This window comes from Emys orbicularis, chromosome 2 (assembly GCF_028017835.1).
Source record: "Emys orbicularis isolate rEmyOrb1 chromosome 2, rEmyOrb1.hap1, whole genome shotgun sequence".
In the NCBI taxonomy this organism is placed as follows: Eukaryota; Metazoa; Chordata; order Testudines; family Emydidae; genus Emys; species Emys orbicularis.
Window position 1 is genome coordinate 32,183,664 of NC_088684.1, and position 21,951 is coordinate 32,205,614.

At 42.0% G+C, this 21,951-nt stretch overlaps 2 protein-coding genes across 5 annotated transcripts in view; one reads left to right on the forward strand and one right to left on the reverse strand.

Moving 5' to 3' along the window:
* The window catches only part of SYBU (syntabulin), a 51,803-nt gene extending 44,597 nt beyond the window's left edge, over positions 1 to 7,206 (forward strand). For both annotated transcript variants that reach the window (XM_065399338.1, XM_065399339.1), the window contains exons 5-7: positions 2,333 to 2,536; positions 4,913 to 5,062; positions 6,078 to 7,206. In XM_065399338.1, coding sequence (XP_065255410.1) covers positions 2,333 to 2,536; positions 4,913 to 5,062; positions 6,078 to 7,206 — 1,483 coding nt within the window. The remainder of the gene's footprint in view (positions 1 to 2,332; positions 2,537 to 4,912; positions 5,063 to 6,077) is intronic.
* Positions 7,207 to 14,084: 6,878 nt separating this feature from the next.
* The window catches only part of EBAG9 (estrogen receptor binding site associated antigen 9), a 48,005-nt gene continuing 40,138 nt past the window's right edge, over positions 14,085 to 21,951 (reverse strand). For 2 of the 3 annotated variants that reach the window (XM_065398535.1, XM_065398533.1), the window contains one exon: positions 14,085 to 14,639. In XM_065398535.1, coding sequence (XP_065254607.1) covers positions 14,519 to 14,639 — 121 coding nt within the window. In that variant the 3' untranslated portion in view covers positions 14,085 to 14,518. Of the gene's footprint in view, positions 14,640 to 19,627; positions 19,697 to 21,951 lie in introns of those variants that run through there. The other variant, XM_065398534.1, reaches the window with a different exon arrangement.

Consider the following 21,951-nt stretch of genomic DNA (forward strand, 5'->3'; position numbering starts at 1 on the left):
CTGTGTCTACACAATCCCTGCTGTTTCCAGTCTTTGAGCAGTCAGGGAGGGTTGAAATTGACAAGACAAGATCCCTGCTCTTTGTGGAATCACAAGGCTGAAGCTGGCAGGGAGAGTGGAGGGACAGCATGATTCCCATATTTTCAAGTCACCTGAGCTCATCCATGATCATAACATACCCAGTATGCAGGGATTGGTAGCATAATGCCTAACTGAACAAGAATCTGAGCTCTGTCTTGGTATTGGTATGCAAATAAACAGCAGTTTAGCTCTGTTCATGCTGTATTTAAGGAGAGTAGGTAGCTGCTGCAACAGTGGGGTTTTGTGTTTAACTCAAGTGTAATAACTAAATGATTAAATCCTAAACCTACTTTATTTCTTACTAGCAGCATGACCTCTTGTTGTAGCTTTAAATATTCCACACGAGACACCAGTCTTAATTTGCCCTGAAGTCATGATAACAGTCCTTCAAATGCAGCTCTTGGTACAGTCAGGGACTGTGCAGATTCTGGCTTGCAAAAAATAAATAAATAAATAAATCAACACATTAGAAATAGTCGTGAGCAAAGAAAATTTAAATAGTCCTTTCCTTTCACTTTTAATTGTTTTAAAATGTTTGCCTTTGCTCTGTTAAGAATTAAAAAAAAAAAAAAAAAAGAGCAGTTGGACTTAATTGTGTCACATTTAATTCTGTAGCATTTCAGTGACATCATAACCACACTCCTGCATTTTATTGTAAGCTGCTTATGAAGTCACACAAACCACAGCACTGCCATGCTGGCTTGCAGCACCACCACGCAACCATCTGTTCCATATAAAGTGTTCATTTTCAGAAGAGGGAGGAAACCAGGTCAGACAGTTTTAAAAGGAAAGGATTTTTGCTTCATGAGTTCTGTAGTATTTTCAATGATGTGTAGTATCCTTCTCATTTTCTGGCTGGATTTCTTCTTTTCCATTTCTTTGGAAATATGTTTTCACTTTTTGTTACAATTTAGAGGAACAGCTTCCATGTGGGAGAGTGGTAGTGACATTTCATGAAAGTAGCTAGAAGTGTTTACAGACTAAAATGTAACTTTGTAAACAGTTTCCAGAATGTCACAGGTCCTTGCCAGATGCCTGGGTATTGGCCAGCACTGATCAGAGTTGCTTTCAAGCGCAAATAGTGAATAGTTCAGAATGTTTTATTAAGACTGGGGAGGGACAGGTATGAGAGTGACTTGGAGGAAGCAGCTGTGTTGTCTTGAAGCTCTCCAGGTACTGAGCTATTTCAGCATTTCCTCAGTCAGGTTCAGACCATATCTAAGTACATCCATAGTTGGCAGTGACAGTTTGAAGTACACTATGCCGAAAGGGCAAAGGAACAGTGCTTCAAGCAAAACTTCTTTTTACTGGCCACTATGACCTCTCAGGCCACCTGCTAAGGATCAAGAAGTCTTGCTACAAGCCTTAATTGGCCCCCAAGGACAGGGGTCCTGCGACAAGCCTGACTGAGGAAGTCTCTTGGTAAATACCAAATTAGACTGCAGTCTTCTAATTACTTGAGTGTAGACCAGAAAACTTAAATGTGCAGCTTGCTAACTTAGATGGGTGTAGTGGGAATGAGGAGAGTAGGGTGGAGTCAGTGGAAACAGAAACCTAAGTATAGAAAGATAGATCTTGTAATTTTCTCTAAACCATCTGATTCTGACTAACTGCTTAATGGTCAGTGAAAGATACATGGTACCTGGAGATGCTAAAGGCATGTCTAAACTGCAACTGGAGGTGTGATTTTCATCTCAGGTACATGTACGTGTGCTAAAAACAGCAGTGTAGGTGTGGTGAGACAATGGGCTAGCTGCTCCAGGTACAATCTTACCTGAGATCCTAGGTACGTATCCAGGAGGCTAGTCCGACCCACCACCAACCATCCCCATGGCTACGCTGCTATTTTTAATGCGCTAGCTTGATCAAAGCTAGTGAGGGCATGTCTCGAGCTGGAATTTACCCCTCCAGCTCCAAAGTAAAAATATATGGAGATATACCTATCTCATAGAACTGGAAGGGACTCTGAAAGGTCATTGAGTCCAGCCCCCTGCCTTCACTAGCAGGACCAAATACTGATTTTGCCTCAGATTCCTAGGTGGCCCCCTCAAGGACTGAACTCACAACCCTGGGTTTAAGCAGGCCAATGCTCAAACCACTGAGCTATCCCTCCCCCTCTCAGACCTTCTACTCCCCAGCTGCTCTGATTTATTTTATAGAGCATCATGGGGTGACCTTATAGCAGGACATGTTGTGAGTTGCATAGTGCAGTATAACCCAACAAACCTTACTCATTTTGGTTTGCCTTCAGTCGTGGCCCTCATGGACGGAATAATGGATCTTCATCATACAAGTCTGGAGCCAGTCCGCCTACTTCTCGTGAGAAGGACCTATTGTCAGTATTGTGCAGAAATCAGCTGAGTCCTGTTAACATCAATCAGAATTATGGGGCTTCTTCAGCCAGTAGCAGTAACTCAGGTTCATACAAGGGAAGTGATAGCAGCCCAGTTATGAGGCAAGTGCTTGTTCCTTTCTCCCAGTTTTAATTCTGTTATCTTATCCTCACCATTCTGTACTGTGGGATCAGTCCTCTGGACTGGAGAATAAAACATCTTGCACCTCAGTGCCACTGTGTAGATTTACAGGCAGGGACTGTGGTATTGGTAAAGGGTTAGTCAGGAACGCACTCCATCCTACTTTCTTGCCACCATGGAAACTTGATCACCTCAATGTCACAAGAGATATGGTCTCCACTAGCCTAAGGGCTGTATCAGCCAGATTTCACATCCAAGTTTGATGCTTTCATGTAGTAGTACATGGTTTAGTGCTCTTTGCTCTTGCTTCACACACACAACTCCCATTGACTAAAGAGGAAGTTGAGTGTGGAGTGGATGCAGAAGTTAATGTCTACTCAAGGCTAGATCCACAAAGGGATTTAGGTACCTGACTGACACTTTAAGTGGCTAAATTCAAAATTAGATCTTGAAACATGCCTGTTCGGCTGCTGCCTGTAGACACTTGCATTCCCCCAGCACTTACGTTTCTGCTCATTAAAGTCCCCTAGGAGCCTTCATTTCTCCCACTGGGCAGGTGCACGGCCATGTAAGTCCTGCTGCCTGGGCACCTAGATCACCCTAAGCCCCAGCACGACCCTCAAACTTAGTGTTCCCCCACCTCTCTCTCCTGCAGAGCCCAATCTGGTAGATGGCATTAGTTGAAAGGATATTACAATATCCTAGTGGATGAGTTACTTTATAGATTCATAGATTCAAGGACTGGAAGGGACCTCGAGAGGTCATCGAGTCCAGTCCCCTGCCCGAATGGCAGGACCAAATACTGTCTAGACCATCCCTGATAGACATTTATCTAACCTACTCTTAAATATCTCCAGAGATGGAGATTCCACAACCTCCCTAGGCAATTTATTCCAGTGTTTAACCACCCTGACAGTTAGGAACTTTTTCCTAATGTCCAAACTAGACCTCCCTTGCTGCAGTTTAAGCCCATTGCTTCTTGTTCTATCCTTAGAGGCTAAGGTGAACAAGTTTTCTCCCTCCTCCTTATGACACCCTTTTAGATACCTGAAAACTGCTATCATGTCCCCTCTCAGTCTTCTCTTTTCCAAACTAAACAAACCCAATTCTTTCAGCCTTCCTTCATAGGTCATGTTCTCAAGACTGTTAATTGAGTAGAGTGTATTAGTTGAAAAGATATTACAATAGCTACAGCTTGTGGATGAGTTACTAGGAGGAAGCCAGTTCAGACTGTGTGTGTGGTTATGCGTACATGTGCAGACTGAAGGCTAGATCACAAAATAGACTTAGAGACGCAATGCCTAATGTTGTGTTATGGGATATTCTGGGGTGGGTTTCTCAGTCTGTCTTGTTATTTAAATAAATCCATTGGGCCAGAGCATGAGTGACTCCATAACCCAGTGATTAGGGCACTCCCCTGAGAGGTGGGAGACCCAAGTTCAAACCCGTGCTCCTCCTCAGGCAGAGGGGGGGGGGGGATTTGAATCTGAGGGTCTCTCATTCTGGTTGAGTGCTCTTACCACAGGGCTAAAGGTTGCAAAGACACCACCATTGTTTTTTTTACAAGAAAGGGTTTAGGCACCTAACTCAAGGAGAGGGTTCGCACCTGTGAAACCTGAGCAAAGACCAGTGCCTCTCTTTGGCCCAGACCTAGGCATCTAACTCCCTTTTAGGCCCCATCCCTCTCCCTCTGCATTTCCTATTGTCTAACTGAAGTGGCTCTTAGGCATCAAACTCTCCCCATGCATGGTATAGGGAGCCTAACTTGGGGCTGTGGATGCCACGAGGTGGCAGGGCGTGTAAACATTAGACAGTGCAACTCTAAGTCCATTTTGTGATGTAGCCTTCAGGGTGTGCAAGTACACATAGCCACACACACAGTCTGAACTGGCTTCCTCCTAGTAACTCATCCACAAGCTGTAGCTATTGTAATATCTTTTCAACTAATACACTCTACTCAATTAACAGTCTGCTTCCTGCTGAATTCCTAACAACATCATAGTACGCTGCCTTGTCTATATTAGTGTCAGACATCTCTGCCGGTGACCTTACTGTACACTTGTAGAAAGCTTTACCCTATTTTAAGTTAGAGAATGTCTGGGTATTTGAAAGTCAAGTCTAGTCTGGTATAATCGCACTGAATCCAAGTACAGTAAATAGCAAAATTCTTATTGAAGTCACTGGCAAATGCCTCAAGCACTATGATTTACCATACTAAGTCACTAATGTTTACTGTGAGATACCCAAATTGAGTCCACTGTAAAATCAACTTTGTGCCAGTCAGGTTTGGTGTAGAATCCCTCCTCTCTTAGGAAGGTAAAGAGTTGCAGGAATAACACTGGGTATTTTTGTTTCAGACGGTCGGTGAGATATACTTCTTGTGGGGAGAATCATGGCATTAAAGCACCACATCCAGAGCAGTATTTGACCCCACTGCAGCAGAAAGAAGTTACAGTGAGACATCTAAAAACAAAACTGAAGGAATCTGAGAGCAGACTTCAAGAAAGGTACATCGTCTCCCAGAAAAATAATTTAGGGAGAGATGAGATTTATTCAGCAGTTTCCGCTAGGGAAAAAATCCTGAAGTTCCTACTCCCTTCTTGACTGCAGTGAGTTTTGACTAAGGAGCTTAGAATTTGTCTGTATCTGATTAAATTAAATTGTTTACAGACATTGCAGGTTTCATAACCCGTTCCATGAATGCATACAGTATAGTTAACTTTTGGAAAGGAATCAGGGATCTCCTTTGAGCCTGGACTGCTTTATAAATATTTTGAAGGGATATTTTTTAAATCAGTCTGATATTGCACCAATAACTTTTGCACATGCAACTGTTGATGCCTTCAGACTTGTAACTGTGTTTTCAGGGACTAACTTTGCAAGTGGCTCAATCAGTTGTCAACTTCAGTCATGCCCAAAGAGTGTATTTCTGCAAATGTGAGAAGTTACTGCACAATATCTTGTCTTGTTCTAAACCTCTTTGTAACAGAAAAAGTCTCTCCCTCCCACCCTCTCGACAGCAAAAACTCTTTGACAGGAGATCCTGTCTGGTTGTGTTTTGGTTTGTTTTACTCACAATAGTACTATGTAGTGATGTTCTGCAGAAGAGCAACCACTTACATTACACAACAAGAGATATTTCTTTAATTGAGAGGTTTATGGTTTGGGTCTAAATCATGGTACCTTTGCACAGAGGGACTGTGCAGGGGGTGGCATACAAACAAAGGTGTGGCATAGATCACTTCTCTCATGCTGCCTCTGGAACTTGCTGTGTAGGCCTGACGTGTGGTTAGGTCAGTGAATCTGCTTAGCAGTGGACCAACTTACCTTGCCATCCATTGTACTCATGTTATACCTCTGCCAGTCCACTGTGAAACTGTATTATGTGCATAGGGGTATTGGTCCAACTTTTTGCAGCATCTTTACATCCTCACCATCCCTATGTAATGGAACTTCTCTGAATGCTTTAATTGACCAAAGAACAGAAGTTTTACAGTGATTTTGATTTTGCTTTTGCTACAGGGAAACAGAAATAGAAGAGCTCAAGTCGCAGCTGGCTCGCATGAGGGAAGACTGGATTGAAGAGGAGTGTCATCGAGTGGAAGCACAGTTGGCCTTGAAAGAAGCAAGAAAGGAGATCAAACAACTTAAGCAGGTTATTGAAACCATGAAAAACAGCTTGGCTGAGAAAGACAAAGGGATTCAGAAGTATTTCATAGACATAAATATCCAAAACAAGAAACTGGAGTCCTTGCTTCAGAGCATGGAGGTGGCTCAGAGTGGCTCTCTAAGGGATGAGCAGTGTATAGAGTATACATGTGAGTCACCTGGTAAGTCTTTAGGTCCAAGTACAATATATTCCAAAATGGTGGGCAGCCTAGTTATGGAGGACCAAACCATGGAGGACAGCAGGCTGTTGCTCAATGATGATATGGCTAATGGGACTGACTTTTTTGAAGAAATTATTCTGGCCGCTGCACCTGAATCTGGTGATCCAGCCCTCTTCACTTCCAGTGCTGGGCCTGCTGCCCTAAACCAAAATGCACTTGAAAGGGTCTGTGCTGAAAAACTAACATCCTCACAGGCGGAGGAGGAGAGCGACAATAGCATGACGACGGAACAGGCCATTCAGACTGATGTGGTGCCATACAGCCCGGATGTGGAGCAGCTCGTTCAGAACATAATCAGAACACAACGTATCAGTTCCATGAGCCCATTTGCTGCCTTAAAGGGATTGGATGGATTTCCTGCTGGATGCTTCAGTGAATCTGCTTTGCTACTGGACTTAAATCCAAGTGATCCAAACTCTGCCATCCTTTTGTCTCCCATGGAGTCTCCAGGTAGCAAGGAGGATTGGAGCGTTAGTGAAAACCGTGTTATGAAGGAACTTGACTTTACAGCCTCTCATGATGAAACATTCAGAAATGTCATTACTGTCTCCCAGGCAGGCATCACGAAAAGGTACTGGAGCAGCAGTTTCCTTGTTGATCTTTTGGCTGTAGCAGCCCCCATTGTACCAACAGTAATGTGGGCATTCAGCACTCAGCGAGGTGGAACGGATCCGATCTATAACATCGGCGCATTGCTTCGTGGCTGTTGCCTGGTGGCGCTACACTCGCTGCGTCGTGCACCTTTCAATATCAAAACCTAAGTGCAGCTGCCCAGTCGTGTGTGCTGGTTGGTGGGGGAAGAATTACAATAGACCATAAAAGTGTGTGTGTATAATGGCAGAGTCTGTCTTTTTGCTCCTGAATATTTGATTTGCACTATATTTAGTTGAAAACATGTTTGTTGTTTGAAACTGAAGGAAGGCTCAGTGACGTGGCGGCTTGGTCCTACTAAATGTACTACACGTGTACTTTAGCAAGCATGCTGTCGCTTTTCATTTGTAGTTTGATGTATTGATTCTTACACTAAAAGCTCATACTTCCAAGGCAGCTTCGGGCACGTATTGTATGTCTGGCTTGCTTAGTGCTCTTGTAAAATATATAATTGCCCTAGCATTCCACTGGTCTTGTGTACAAGGGGACCGTAACCAAAAATGCATTCGTGTAGGTTGTTGGGCACATTGAATCTTGCTATGTTTGATAAATAGGGGGTGAATATATTTTATGCATATTATTTTAAAGTCTTAAATGAACTCCTATTGTAACCTGCTAGTCATTCAAGCCATGTGAAATACTCTAAGTGTATTGTGAATTAACTTATTTTTTGCTTATTTAATCATGTTTTATTGGAAACAGCAGATTTATAATCACAAATTACAGTAAAGCATGTTACAAGTATGAATTGGTGTTTTATTTTAGCAAAACCCTCACCTGCAATAAGCTATTAAAAATTAATGCAGCTTTAAGGTTGAACTTTTACACACAGAGGAGGCAGGAGCCCAGTGAATACTCTAGGGCAGTGGTATTCAAACTTCGGGTCGCGACCCCACTATTGGGTCGCGGAAGGTAAAGCACTGGGTCACGGCGACTCTGGTCAGCACCAGGTCACGGCGACTCTGGTCAGCACCACTGACCGGGCCGTTAAAAGTCCCAGCGGCCGTGCTGCCTGGCTAAGGCAGGTTAGTCCATACCTGTTCAGACACCGCGCTGCACCCCGGAAGCAGCCAGCAGCAGGTCCAGCTCCTAGGCAGGGGGGCCACGGGGCTCCATGTGCTGCCCCCACCCCGAGCACCCACTCTGCACTCCCATTGGCCAGATACCGGCCCATGGGATCTGGGGCAAGAGCTGCACGGAGCTACTTGTGCGCCTCCGCCCAGGAGCCGGACCTGCTGCTGGCCGCTTCCAGGGCGCAGCGTGGTCCGCAGTGCCAGGACAGGCAGGAAGCCTGCCTTAGCACCCCTACTGCACCGCTGACCGGGAACCGCCGGAGGTAAGTCCACACCCCAACCCCTGCCCCCCCAAAACCCAGAGCCCCCTCCTGTACCTCAAACCCCTCATCCTCAGCCCCACCCCAGAGCCTGCATCCTCAGCCCAGAGCCCTGACGCCCTCCTGCACCCCAACTCCCTGCCCCAGCCCAGAGCCCCCTCCCACACCCTAAACCCCTCATTCCCAGCTCCGTTGGGTCATGGACATCAACAATTTTCTTCAACTGGGTCGCCAGAAAAAAAGTTTGAAAACCACTGCACTGGGGTACTGTAGATTGGCATTGTTACAACAGCAGAATTTGACCTGGAAAACTTGGTTATGGCTCCCACAGCAGCTACTGAGATGAAGTGTTCTATATTCAGTCACCAGTCCCCAAGCCATCAGAGTTCCACCCTTCCACCTAATCACTGTGGATTGGGTTAACTTTAATCCATTAACATATTTAGAATTTGGCCAAGTACAGTTGCTCTAGGAACCCATCTCGCTGAATTTCTGCACTCTGAGAAGTGTAAAAATCTCATCCTTAATTTTGGATTCCTGCATGTCTTTGCATTGTTTCCCTAGCTTTTTTAAAAAAGCCAGTGGGCCCTAATGAGTTTAGTTGACTTTTGAACACATGCTCTAACATTTGCACGCTGCCATACATGTACATCCGAATGCAAATGCTGTGTCCCCCTCTGTGCACCACTGGAATTGCATGTGCAGATCCTAGAGAGGTAGCATTGTCTGGTGGATAAAACAAACGGAATGAGATAGAGTCTATGCCTGACTCTGAACCTTCTTGCAGTGAAACCTTAAGACATGTAACCTTACTGTTCAGTTTTTCCTTTTGTAAAGTAAATGTAACAGCACTTCCCCATTCCACCTACGTCAGAGGGGTATTGTAAGGTGTGACTGTTGATATTCATGAAGTGCTTTGCAGTCCTTGACTGGAAGGGACTATCACTTGATAAATATTAAATACGCATGGGCAGTGGAATAACTGGCCAACATGTAGGGAAACAGTCCGCAGGCAGGTAGCTCATTTACAGATACTTATGAGAGTTTACCTGGACCGTAGCATTTCCCTGCATTAATAAGAGATTCTGTGACTACACCTTATGCTCTCCTAGTAATACTGCTTTCTTAAACAAACCCTCCTCCATCATTCCTGATGCATTAGTGCTCATTCTGGCCTAAGGCCTACCGGAGAAGAGGTGTAAGTGAATGTAAGGGAGTCAAGTTAGTGTAAGTTAAGCATCAAGAGGCTGTAAGATGACAGAAATTAAAGCCTTTTCCTGTCTACTCACACCCCATCTTAAATGCTTTCTGTGCTACTCCCAGCTTGGGACCCCCTCCCCCCTTATCCCCAGCAGCCACCTAACTGGACTGCCTTATACTTGTCACTTACACACCTCTACAAAGCCCACAGTTTTAGTTACACCTGTGCCAACTCCTGCATACCTACTGAAATCTAAACAGTAGGATTTCTGCTCAGCCAGGCGGAGACATCAAGCCAAAAATTTCATCTCAGGGCTGAGAAACAGCATGGGAAATTTCACAGGCAATTCGTTAAAGGCAGGCTGAAACACCTGTACAGGTGCTCAAATAAACTGATTTCTTAACCCTAAGATTTTAAACAAGCAGAACAATAATTCCTTAATCCTTAGCTATAAGAATGTACTAAAAATGAGACTCATGCTTTGTTCACATGGTGATGTAAGGGTATTATAAGCCAAACTTCCTGTTCCAAAGAATGTGGTGTAACAGGCAAGAAAACCAAACCCGGGGCAACAGTTCTGATACAGGAGTTTACCTGGGAAGTCCTGACTTCCCAGGTAAAATCAAAGAGCTCAAACATCATGTGCAGAAATCCCAGGGAGGGATTCAGAGGAGGAAGAGCATGGTTGGCTTGACAGTAGGGGAGTGTGGCTTTAGCAGAGGCATTTTGACTAGACTAGTTGAGAGCAGCAGCAACATGTGGGGAAGTCAGTATAAAAAAGTAGAACAGAAAGAAAGAATCACATTGTAGACTGTAGTAAGATTGATGTATGGAGCAGGCCTGGCCAAGACTAACGAAGAGAAGAGAGAGCAAAAAGGCCAGGACATAAGGAAAGGATGCAGTGGAAGATGAGAAACAAGTAGAGTTGGGTATGGGTATGCCTACACTGCAAAAAATACAGCAGAGAGTCTCAGAGCCTGGGTCAACTGACTAGGGCTCCTGGGGCTTGCGCTACAGGGCTAAATATAGCAGTGTAAATGTTCCTACTCAGGCTGGAGCCTCAGCCCCACCCTCACTGGGTCCCAGAGTTCAGGCAGGAACATCTACATGGCTATTTTTAGTGCTGTCAGGTGACTGGGGCTCAAACTCACTGCTACATGATTTTTTTTTTTTTTTTGCAGTGTAGATATACCCACTGGTGATAGAGAAGGTAGGTGGAGAAACAAGATGAGAAGTTCAGTTTTGGAGACAGGATGGATTGGAATGGGTGGCTGGAGAGCGATATGAAGGTTGGGGGTAGTGAGGTAGGTACAGTATTTGGAAGGGTCAGCTGATGAGAACTACAGACACCTGAGGAATACCAACAGTTATGGGACTGCCCAGCTGAAGTAATGAAGAGTTGCAGTAAGTTAGTGTTTTATAATTCAGAAGCATTCCCACAAATATTCCTTCCATTTTCAGTTACCTGAATTTATCTTGCATTCAGCACAGCCAGCCCCAGCAAGTGCTGACATGAAGATGATAGATGCAGCCATAGGGTTTTGCACAGCTGCAGAAACAGGATTCTATTGGTTAGGATTAAAAGCAAAAATGAACTACTAGAAGAGGAGAGTTAGTGCACCAATTTACCATGCAAGCTCATACCAGCGTCCAGTACTGGATGGCATCTCTAGTCAGACTTATCCCTTTTATAGCAGCATACTAATACCAACTCCAAGGTAAGAACACACACAGCTTTGTTTTATCTTCTGCACTATTAACAAAGTGTGTGCAGTCTTAGTTTAACACTGTGCTCTTGGACACAAAAAAAACCCAAGTAATTTAAGGGCTTAGCCATCTTCGATTAAATAAGTGGTGATGGTTGGCTCAAAGGTACTTGCCCAACCCGTAGGAAAAGAGAGTCAGACATGGGGAGCCTTAAAAAAAAAAAAAGAAAGAAGAGGAGGGCTTGGTAAAGATACGGAGAGTGTGCAAGATCACAGCTGCATAAGGACTATACAGGACTCTCCAGACTTAAAAATAAATAATGCAGTGTTAGGTCCATTGAACTGTAAGTCCACATCTCAAAATTATCCTTCAAGATGTAGGGTACATCTTGGTTCCTTTATTTAGATTTTATAAATTGTGGATATTTCAGTTATATTTGATCTTCGAATGATGAGAAAAACAGAGTAGTTAACTAAATTTATAAAAAGCCAATACCTTAAGAATTAGGAGGTATTTAATATTTCATAATCTTCACTGTAAATAGGATGTGCATGAATTTCTCTCTATTTTAAACATTTTCCCCAAAGTAGTCAATTAGAAATGACAGCAATTTAAGTGATACCATGATTCAGAATACACAGAATATTTATTCTCTTTGTATAATCTCATTTGCAAAGCAAGACTTCCTATCATCCCCTGTTATGTTGTCAAACACATAAATCAATTTATAGTAAACATTTTTGTTTCCCAGAAAGCGTGTTCAGAGCCTGGGAAGATTCCATTCTTTCTACCCGACATTTTTGGAGGGCACGCTGCCACATACACAGTTCAATCATTTTTAAAGACGTCAAGTGATTCTAACAAGTTTTCCTTTTGCTATAGGTCAGAGAGAAACATAGATTCTCTCTGTTAAGCATGAATAGTGACAAGCGTTCAACAGAGTTGTAATGATACTAAAGACCAGACAAACATTTGTTTTCATCTTGAAAGTCAAAATGCATTTACAGCTTGAACCAGCCAAATTGAGCCCAAGCCAAAGCTATGTACTCTCTGCGTTAGTGAGCACAAAAGCCAGACAATTGGCCTGGGAATAATTTTCATGAGGCCACAGCCTTATTATGCCTTTCCTTAGCATCTCCATCACTGGGGCGACAAAGGGAGATGAAGCACTGATGAGAACCTAGATTCTCTCCTGTGCTAAAATCAGTTCAGCACAAAGTTACACCAGATGGCTACTACTTCCCCATTCTCATGGCACACTTGCCCTGTCCCAGGAGTGGGTTAGAGTCACCTTTAAAGTTGCTCTAAACTTATGCCAGTTACCAACTATCCCCAAGAAACTGAAGACCAGCTAGATCTGAGGCAATGCAGTGGCACTCCTGTCCCACCATCTTCCTGCCACTCCAACCTTATGGTCAGGGCAATTGTCATAGGTACAGAGTATGCTGACTTGACATCAGTTGAGAGCTTCCCTACAGTGGGGGCATTCTTAACCTGTCTTGGCATCTAAGACCTGTCTTCCTATTGCGTCTACAAGACACCTATCAGTTTTGAGCACCATATACAGAACAGAACCATTGCGCACACACACACAGGAAGAGGGGAGGTTTACTCCAGTTTCAGGCTGGAAGATAATCCAGTGGGTTATCTGGCCCTCAGATGAGAGGTAGCAGAGAGAATGGGTCCAAGAATTAGAAGTGATGTTCATTAGGAAGCTGATCATTTTTAAGAACTCCTCCTGCCATCAGCAAAAACTGCTGTTGTCCAATGGGAGTTTGACTTTTTGGGTATATGGGAAAGGGTTGCACCAGCCATGCACTGCTTTCTGTGGCTCAGGAGACCATCAGTAGGTTGTATAGGACTGGGCCTTAGCTTTGGCTGCATATATATATATATATATATATATATATATATAAAAAACATTTTGTTTTGTAATAAGTTTATCTTGTGTACAAAACCTTTTCAGAAGAATCCTACTGTACAGTACAGAATGTATCCAACGTTCACCTCCACCTACCACTGAAATGTAGCCATCTTTGGCCCAGAAGATGGCAGCTATTCTGGTTGCAAGAATTAAAGTTTTCAGGAGGAGAAACATCTTCCCCCACCCAATAGATTTATTGGGAGAATGTTTAGGAAGACTGAATACAATTAGCCAAGTTGGAATCTGCTTAGGACAGCGTGGTTAATATCCCATTGATCATATAAATAACCAGATATAGATATAGTGTCTGAACAGCTCACCAATACAGAAAGGTGATTAAAGAACCAATCATTCTTTTTTCCAGTGACATTACATAAATAAATGTGCTCCCATAATAGCATGCAGCATCAAATCTAAACTGAGAAAAGTATGCAAGTCAGACCGATATTAAAATGTGACCGTGACAATCTCATCCACTTGAGACATCTCTGCCTACAATTACAGTACATTCCTCTCTTGGATTGCAAGTGTGACACTGCTGAAAATGGTGTCAGCAAAAAATAAAATCCACTTCATTTCCACCCCTGCTGGTTCCCAACCACAGCAAGCCTGTTTGCTGCTGTTATAAAAAAGGAAACAACTGTATGGATGATAATCAGCTCAACAGAAGCATTATTCTCCCTTCAGTATAGGTCAACATCATCTTACATAGGAGAATGCAAGCATATTTTTAAAGCATCTTTCCCGACATTTATAAATAAAGCAATTAAGAGTAGAACAGCAAAGGTACATTTTCTGAAATTAAGCACAGAAGCAAAGAATTCTTTAAAATTATTTAATTACATGTTTCAGATAAGCATAATAGATGGTACAGTAGATTTCCCACCACTGAATTATTTACACCCGTTTTTCTTTAAGCTTCAACCATCTGTTAAGAGTTTATGTCCCCATCATCAGACTGTCACTGCAGCAATCACTGTTCTTGTATAAGGGGGGTGCTGGGATAGGGCTATTGCAGAAAACATTGTTCCATCAAGGTATGATTTGCAGGGTCGGTGTTTTATTTTTAAGATCCATCTACTAATAGTTCAAGATACTTTATGGAAGAATTCTGGCTTCCAAGATGGCCTGAAGAATGCATTAAAATCAAGCAGTGAGTTGAGTTCTAAAAATACTTAAATCAATACAAATGATGCTTTATGTCGTAAAACTGGAATTCTCCTTCCTGCTGGTACAGTCATCCTAGAACTGCTTGTGTTAGGATAGTTTTACACCAATTTTGTTCTGCTCTTTCTTCATTAGCCTTTGTACCTCTTTCTCCATTTTCTTCCTTTGTTGTTCTGCTGCTCTCTTTTCCCTTTCTGCTATCTTCTGCTGCCTGCAATTTGAAGGGAGAACATCAGATTCACTCCTTTAGAAAACAGTGCAAGATCCCTTTTACACTGGCTGAAGCTAGACAATTCTTATTTATATGTTTTAAATAAATACTGAACTTCTTACCTCAGGAAAAAAGACTTGTAACTGTGAGCATTAAAGTATACTGAGCCTGCAAGCCCCTTTAGCAATGATGCCTGGAATTCTGTATTATTTCTGTGCTCCTAATTAGGCAGCTATCAGTTAGCCTGCTTTTTGCTCATGCTCAGATTGTTTAAGCTTTAGTTGAAAGAGGGAATATTCTGCACTTTAAGTAAGCTGATGTCCAACTTTGCTTCTGTTAGATCTCTCACACTGCATTTTCCCCAGTGAAGACAAGGGTTATAGATCTTATCTGTTGGCATCTCTGTATCAGAATCCAGTAATTGTTGTACTTTATTCTTGAGCAGTAGGATATCAATCGCTCTGGCTAAGCCCTTGTGTCCCACTTTTAAAAGACAGATACTTTTTTCACTGCAGAAATTGCTTCATGGATTTGATCCAAAAAGCCTACTGAACTCAATGAAAGGATTCCCATTGATTTCAAGGGCTTTGGATCAGGCCCAGTATGAACATCTTAACAAGTTGAAGAATTTCATGAGATATAGGAAGAACGTAACTGATTCACTTGCACATCTGTGTGAGACCCATGAGATCACTAGGGAGATATATTTGGAATGATTTGTGGGGGGGCAGGGGGGAAGAGTAAAATAATGTAGCAATCCAAGCCTTTTGTTAAAATGTTGGTTGGTTTTGTTTTTTGTTGTTACTTTTCCATTTTTTAATGTACAGTTTTCTATCATGCTTTTAACGATAATCAAGACTTTGTATACAGATCTAGTGAAATTTCTTAGCTCTCATGCAGTGACCTTTCTTCTAAATGCATTTCTGCACTTATCAGTCCTCCAAACATCCATCATACATCGGTAGAACTGGAATTAACTAGGCTAAATACAGTTATACAAACAAGCTACTTAAAAAAAAAAAATCAGTTTGCCTTAGTCTAGAATCAGAACACTCAAAATAAGGACCTGAGATTTCTAGACTGAAGAGTTTGCTTGCTTCGAGTTTCTCTTCTCATTTGTGCCCCAACAGGAGTTTCATTTGCCTGCCCACTCCCTTAATACAAATGCTGGAAAACGTTTTCCTCTCAACATCCTCCCTGAGACACAGACAGACAGGCACTCCTGCCTTGCTTCCTACACCCTCTCTATTGTCAGTCAAGTTCTCATACATTGAAAGCAGTCTAGACAAACTCCAGCTGCTGATGCAACACCACTTGTTCCTCAATAGTGTCCAAATTTGCCGCACCTCCCAATTGGGTTTATTCTCCACCTTAAACCTGGGCATTAACCATCTTGGTCAACGAGCCAGAGTACTAAGGGCTAATCTACCTTTTGAGATTTGTTTTCAGAGTTAAAGAACTAGTTAGAAAGTTAACAGAACTCCGAGCTCCACACAGTAGAGTAACTGAGGGTGTAATTTCCACACTACAATGCACAACTGGATGCTATCACATCTCCCTCACTCTGTATGGAGACAATCTAAGGACAAGTACAGACTGACTGGGAAATACACATGGCAAATCCATGATCGTAAAAAACTATGTTTGCTCTGACGTCTCAAAGCTTTGATCAGTGTAATTTTAGTTTTATAGAAACTGTAAATTAAGAACATAGTTGGTAGAGTCTACTTTTTCTCAATTGTAATTGGCTAGCTTAAACACTGGGATTAAGAGGTTTACCATTACCTACCTTTTTTTTTTTTTTTTTAAAGTTAGCTATTAGGTCACATAGCAGAATAGAATTCAATAGCCCAGATTTCTAAAACATTTTGGGCTTGATTATGCCAAATGCTGAATGCTTAGCTTCCATTGACATTAATGAGCAAGTCCTTATTCACTTTAAAATATTATCATGTCAAATTAAAACAACAGACATTGATCAAAACCACAAACACCAGACCTGAGAACCCTCAAACTCTGGATTAGATCATCACTGCTCAGCCCATCTTTAATTTAAAGCAGTATGGCCTCTGTATCAGGTTGCCACTGGGATAGAAATTAAAAAGCAAAAGAAACATCAACCTATTCCACACTGTCTATCCCTGAGGCAGCATCTTCCTTCTATTGCTCTCAGAGCCCAGGCCATCACTGTTTGAAGGATTTGTTCAAAGGGTCAGCTCTCTGGTTGCCACGAGCACACAAAAATCATGTAATTTGCTAGAGAAACAAGATAGAATTTGTTCATTTTATTTCCCCCCCTGGTTAAATTTTCCCAGGAGTGGGAGGTGAGTGGCACAATAACAGTGACTGAATTCATACTCCAGAGAGTGAGGGATTGACGCCATCTTCTGTATTTGATAAGCAATAACAGATAGACAGGTAAGGAGGATCCTGGATCCAGTATTATTCCTTGCTTTTGTTAATGATGGTGGCATGGAATATGCTATTTAATATGTACACAATAAATCTGCCATCTCTCTTGCAAGTTTTCTGAAGGGTAGGATTAAAACATGAGAGTTTTGATGAACTGAAAGATAGGGTAATATCAAAAATGAGATTCAGTGATAGAGCAGTTCATGTTGGAAAGAATAATAAGAATGGGGGAATAAGGGCTCGGCAGTGGGCAGGATGTGAGGTTTTTAGTGAATAATAAAATAATCCATCTAAATAAAGAATGCATACTCACAGAAGTCCAATGTTATATTAATTGTATAGGCAGAATCAGAGAGAAAGTTGAGGGAAGACTAGATCATGTAATCTGAACTCCTGTAGAACACAGACCATTACATTTTACCCAGTTATCCCTGTAGGGTCCAATAATGTGTGTTTGGCTAAAGCATAACTTCCAGAAAGGCAGTCAGTCTTGATCTGAAAACATCAGGAGATGGAGAATGTACCCCTTCCCTTGGTTTATTCTAATAGTTAAATCAGTCTCACTGTTAAAAATTTGTACCTCATTTCTAATTTGAATTGGTCTGGCTCCAGCTTCCAGCCATTGGTTCTTCTTGTGCCTTTCTCTGCCAGACTAAAGAGCCCATTAGTACCTGGTATTTCTCCCTGGGAATGTTCTTGTAGTGTCCCTCTGAAGTGTCCCTAACCTTTGTTTGCCAGAAGCTGGAAATGGGCGACAGGAGAGGGATCACTTGATGATTACGTGTTCTGTTCATTCCCTCTGAAGCACCTGGCATTGGCCACTGTCAGAAGACAGGATACTGAGTTACGTGAACTATTGGTCTGCCCCAGTATGGCCGTTCTCATGTTCTTATGTTCTTGTATACAGCAATAAAAAGTCACCTCTCAATCTTCTTTTTGATAAACTTAACAAATCGAGCTCTTTACGTCTCTCACTGTAAGGCATTTTCTCCAATCTTCAAATTATTTTTTGTCTCTCTGTTCTGCATCCTTTCCAATTTTTCAACATCCTTTTTAAAATGGACACCAGACCTGCTTGCAGTATTCCAGCATCAGTCTCACCAATGTCTCATACGGAGGTAAAAATCACCTCCTTACTCTTACTCCCATTTATACACCCAAGGAGCACATTAATCCTTCTGGGCACAGCATCACACTTGGGAGCTTGTGCTGACTTGCTTGTCCATTATAACCCCTAAATCATTTTCAGAGTCTCTGCGTTCCTTGAGGCAGTCCCCCATACTGTAGGTACAGCCTGCATTCCTTGTGCCTAGATGTAGGAATATCACAAACATGAAGGCAGCTATTCTGTCCTACATGGGCCAGCTTAGGAATCAAGAGAAGAGAGATGAACATGTGCCTCTTTGAGAAAAGACTGAAAAAGGCATGAAAATTGTCTGCATATGTGTAAAAGATGGTTATAAAGAAGACAGGAATCCATTACTTCTAGTCACTGAGGCAGAACAACTAATGGGTTTAAGCTTCAGGAGGATTACTAACAACTATTAGGCAAACTAACTTAGATCAGCTGAACAACAGATGTGATGTCAAGGGAAGCCGTGGAGCTATTCACCGTCAGTCTTGTACACTAGTACTCTAAATCCCAAGGGAGTGCCAACAGCCTGCATCAAGGACATTTATTTTACTATCTGCAGCTTTCCCTCATCCTAAATAGCAGACATGCTGCTCTGTGTTTCACAGCAACAGCCTACTACTAACCCTGCAAAAGGAAATTCTAGCGCAGTGATTTGGGTGGGAGAGAGAGGGAAAACAAAAGGCTGCGTGTGAAGATACCACCTATGCAAATAGTTCATACATGTAAAAATAATGGTATTTATCAAAGTCTCATGTGGAACTAAATATTTAGCACTAACAAGAGTTAATGGCAGCACTCAAAGGCTTAGTAATCACAACTACTGCCAACAGTTCATATGCTCTCTCTTTAAACTGCAAGCTACACAGTGAATTCCTGCCTGCACTAAGATTCCTAAGTGGTTTACTGCACCCTCTGCTGGCTAACCAAGCCATTTTTGTTTTGTAGACACCACACATGCAATAACACGCATGACGAAAAGGAGCTCTCACAAAGATGCACACATCAATGGTGAATTATTGTCACCATTATATCTCCTGTGATATTATAGCTATATCAACTGGCTTTGCTGTAGTAAGATACAACTTTTTGCTGCTGTTTCAAGTTTACAGGTCAGTATCTAGAATTTTAAATATTCTCTACTAAAAGAGCTTAAATGGTGGTGAAAGATCAAACTAGTATAAAAATAGATATGGTACGTAGGGAAAAAATATTTAATAACGGGCTCTTCAATTTACCAGAGAAAAGTATAACACGATCCAGTGGCTGGAAGTTGAAGCTAGACAAATTCAGACTGGAAATAAGAAGTAAGTTTTTAATACTGAGAATAATTAATCATTGGAGCAACTTACCAACGGTCGTGGGGGATTCTCCTTCATTGACAATTTTTGAATCAAGATTGGATGTTTTTCTAAAAGATATGTCTAGAAATTATTTTGGGGAAGTTCTATGGCCTATGTTATATATATGAGTCAGACTATATGATCACAGTGGTCCCTTCTGGCCTTGAAATCTATAAAAAGGTTAAAGAAAAAACAGAATCTGTTTGAGGCTAAGTTTGTTCCTTTTCTCGTTAATACAGTGCCTACAACCTGCCAGAACCAAATCTGGATGCCTATAGTTAGGCACCTAAACCAAAATATAGATAATAAAAGCAACCCAAGTTTCTGGGCACCCGCTGCCACTGACTTCAATGGGAACTGGAGGGAGGACAGTAGAGAGGGGTCATTTATTTAGTAGTCAGATTTGGAGCTGAGGGCCTAAGAACAGGCGCCGAAGTTGGCCTAGGCTCTTTACAAATGGAGATGAAGACAAGGCCTCTGCCACAAAGAGCTTAAAACCTAGATGGGCAACGCATAGATGAAGCCAGGCAAAAGAGACTCAACAAAAGCACAAAGAATGACCAGACAGTGAAAGCAGAGCAAACCTCTGGTGAATTCCAGCATTCCCTTTTATGAATTCCTTGCAAATGAACCCAGTCCAGAGGGGAGGATTACAGTGTGCAGGATTTTGGAGAAAAGTGCATATTCAGAAGTGACTTGAAGGAGGAGGGGGCAGAAGCACAAAGGACCACATCGGGCAGAGGACTGCATGGAAGAAGACCCAGAGACTAGTATGGGAGGACAGGAAAGATTTCGACGTGCATGTTGAGACAAAGGGTGAAAATAAAATGTTAAAAATCTCTAATACAAGTCAACATTCAGCAGTATAATTGTTCTGCGTGTACTGTATATACATACAACACACAAAAATCTACCTATTAGTGCATGAAAGTACTTTCAATCTGTAAGATTTTGGAAGGACATTTTGACCTTTTTGCCTGACTCAGGGAAGATGATTTTCTCCTTCCAGAAACAGTACCACAATGTAAATGAGACACTAGGACAAACATATGAAATGTATGCAAGATTCTGAGCAGTTTCCTGACCCCCTAGCCCAATCTTGCAGTGCAAATGAACCAGCAGGCAGCCAGATCTTCTTAGCTGGCTTAGCTCCCTAGCTCCTACATCACCCCTCTGCAGTCCTTGGCACCCAGGCAGGGAATTGTTGGAGCATGGCTGGAGTGCCCTGCAGTTTGGTAACCTCTGGCTGGAGAAAAGCCCCTTTGGGAACCATAGGGCCAGCTAATACCATATACTCCACAGCAGCTCCTAAGCCAGGGACAGCATATACCCTGCCCCAGAATTAAGGAGCTGCAACTGGTTTCTTTGCAACTCCCCCTCTCTACTGCACCCAGTGGAAACTGAGCACAGTGAATGACAATATGTTTGTTACAATGTAAACAGATGTGCTGCTGCCCTGTTATGATAGCCTAGCAAAAACTGTCTCAACAGCTGCAGCAGCCAGAGAGGTGAGTTCTCTGCCCTCCACCAGCAGAAGGTGTGACATTCGGCCTAACTGGAACAGTTAGCTTTTGCCTTCCTCCATTTTTCTTTTTTAAAACAAAGGAAAACATGTCAGTGCACTGAGAAGTTTCCCCAATTAAAAATTAAGTCAGGAAACATAAAAAAGTATCAACAGGAATGTTAACTCAGCCACACTACATATACAGACAATGTTCTCGTCAATCTTTTCCAGTTAAAATGTGTAGCTTAGTATTCTTGCTTATGGTATAAAATGCAGGATAAAACAGAAAGAGACAGAAAACAGATCCAAGTTAACACTGCCAATGGAAACCTTTACATTCCTGATTATGATATGAATTGTGCAGCCATAATAATGTATTCAAGCTGTATTTTTACATTTATTTATATTATACTGCACAACAATTAAATTGCCAGACTAGGGGAGTGCTGAAATTATTTTATCATAATTCAATATGGACAAAATGTAATTTCCAAAATCTGAAACTGGTATTGTACAAAATAATGCGCTTAACCCATTCTCACCGTTATTAAACAAACAAATGAAAAAAGCGTTCCAAAAACAGATACTGTGGTGATGAACACAGTACAAGAATCTAAACAGAACAGTCTTTGAGCATGATTGCGCATGGACAGCCTTCATCATGAGACTGCAAAAGGATATAAATATCCTAAAATTGTGTACTATTGTACTATATGCCTTGACATTCCAGAGCTGTCACAGTGTCCCTTCTCCCCTCTGATTTTAGTAAGTGTTCAGAAATTTTAATAAAATATTAATGCTGACACTTTATAGTAAACTAGTGATGTTTACAGGAAGTCCTATTTATTATTTTAACTAAGCTAGTAAGACTACGGTTGAGTCGGTGTGGATTCAAGAATTTATTGACTTAATATTTCCACT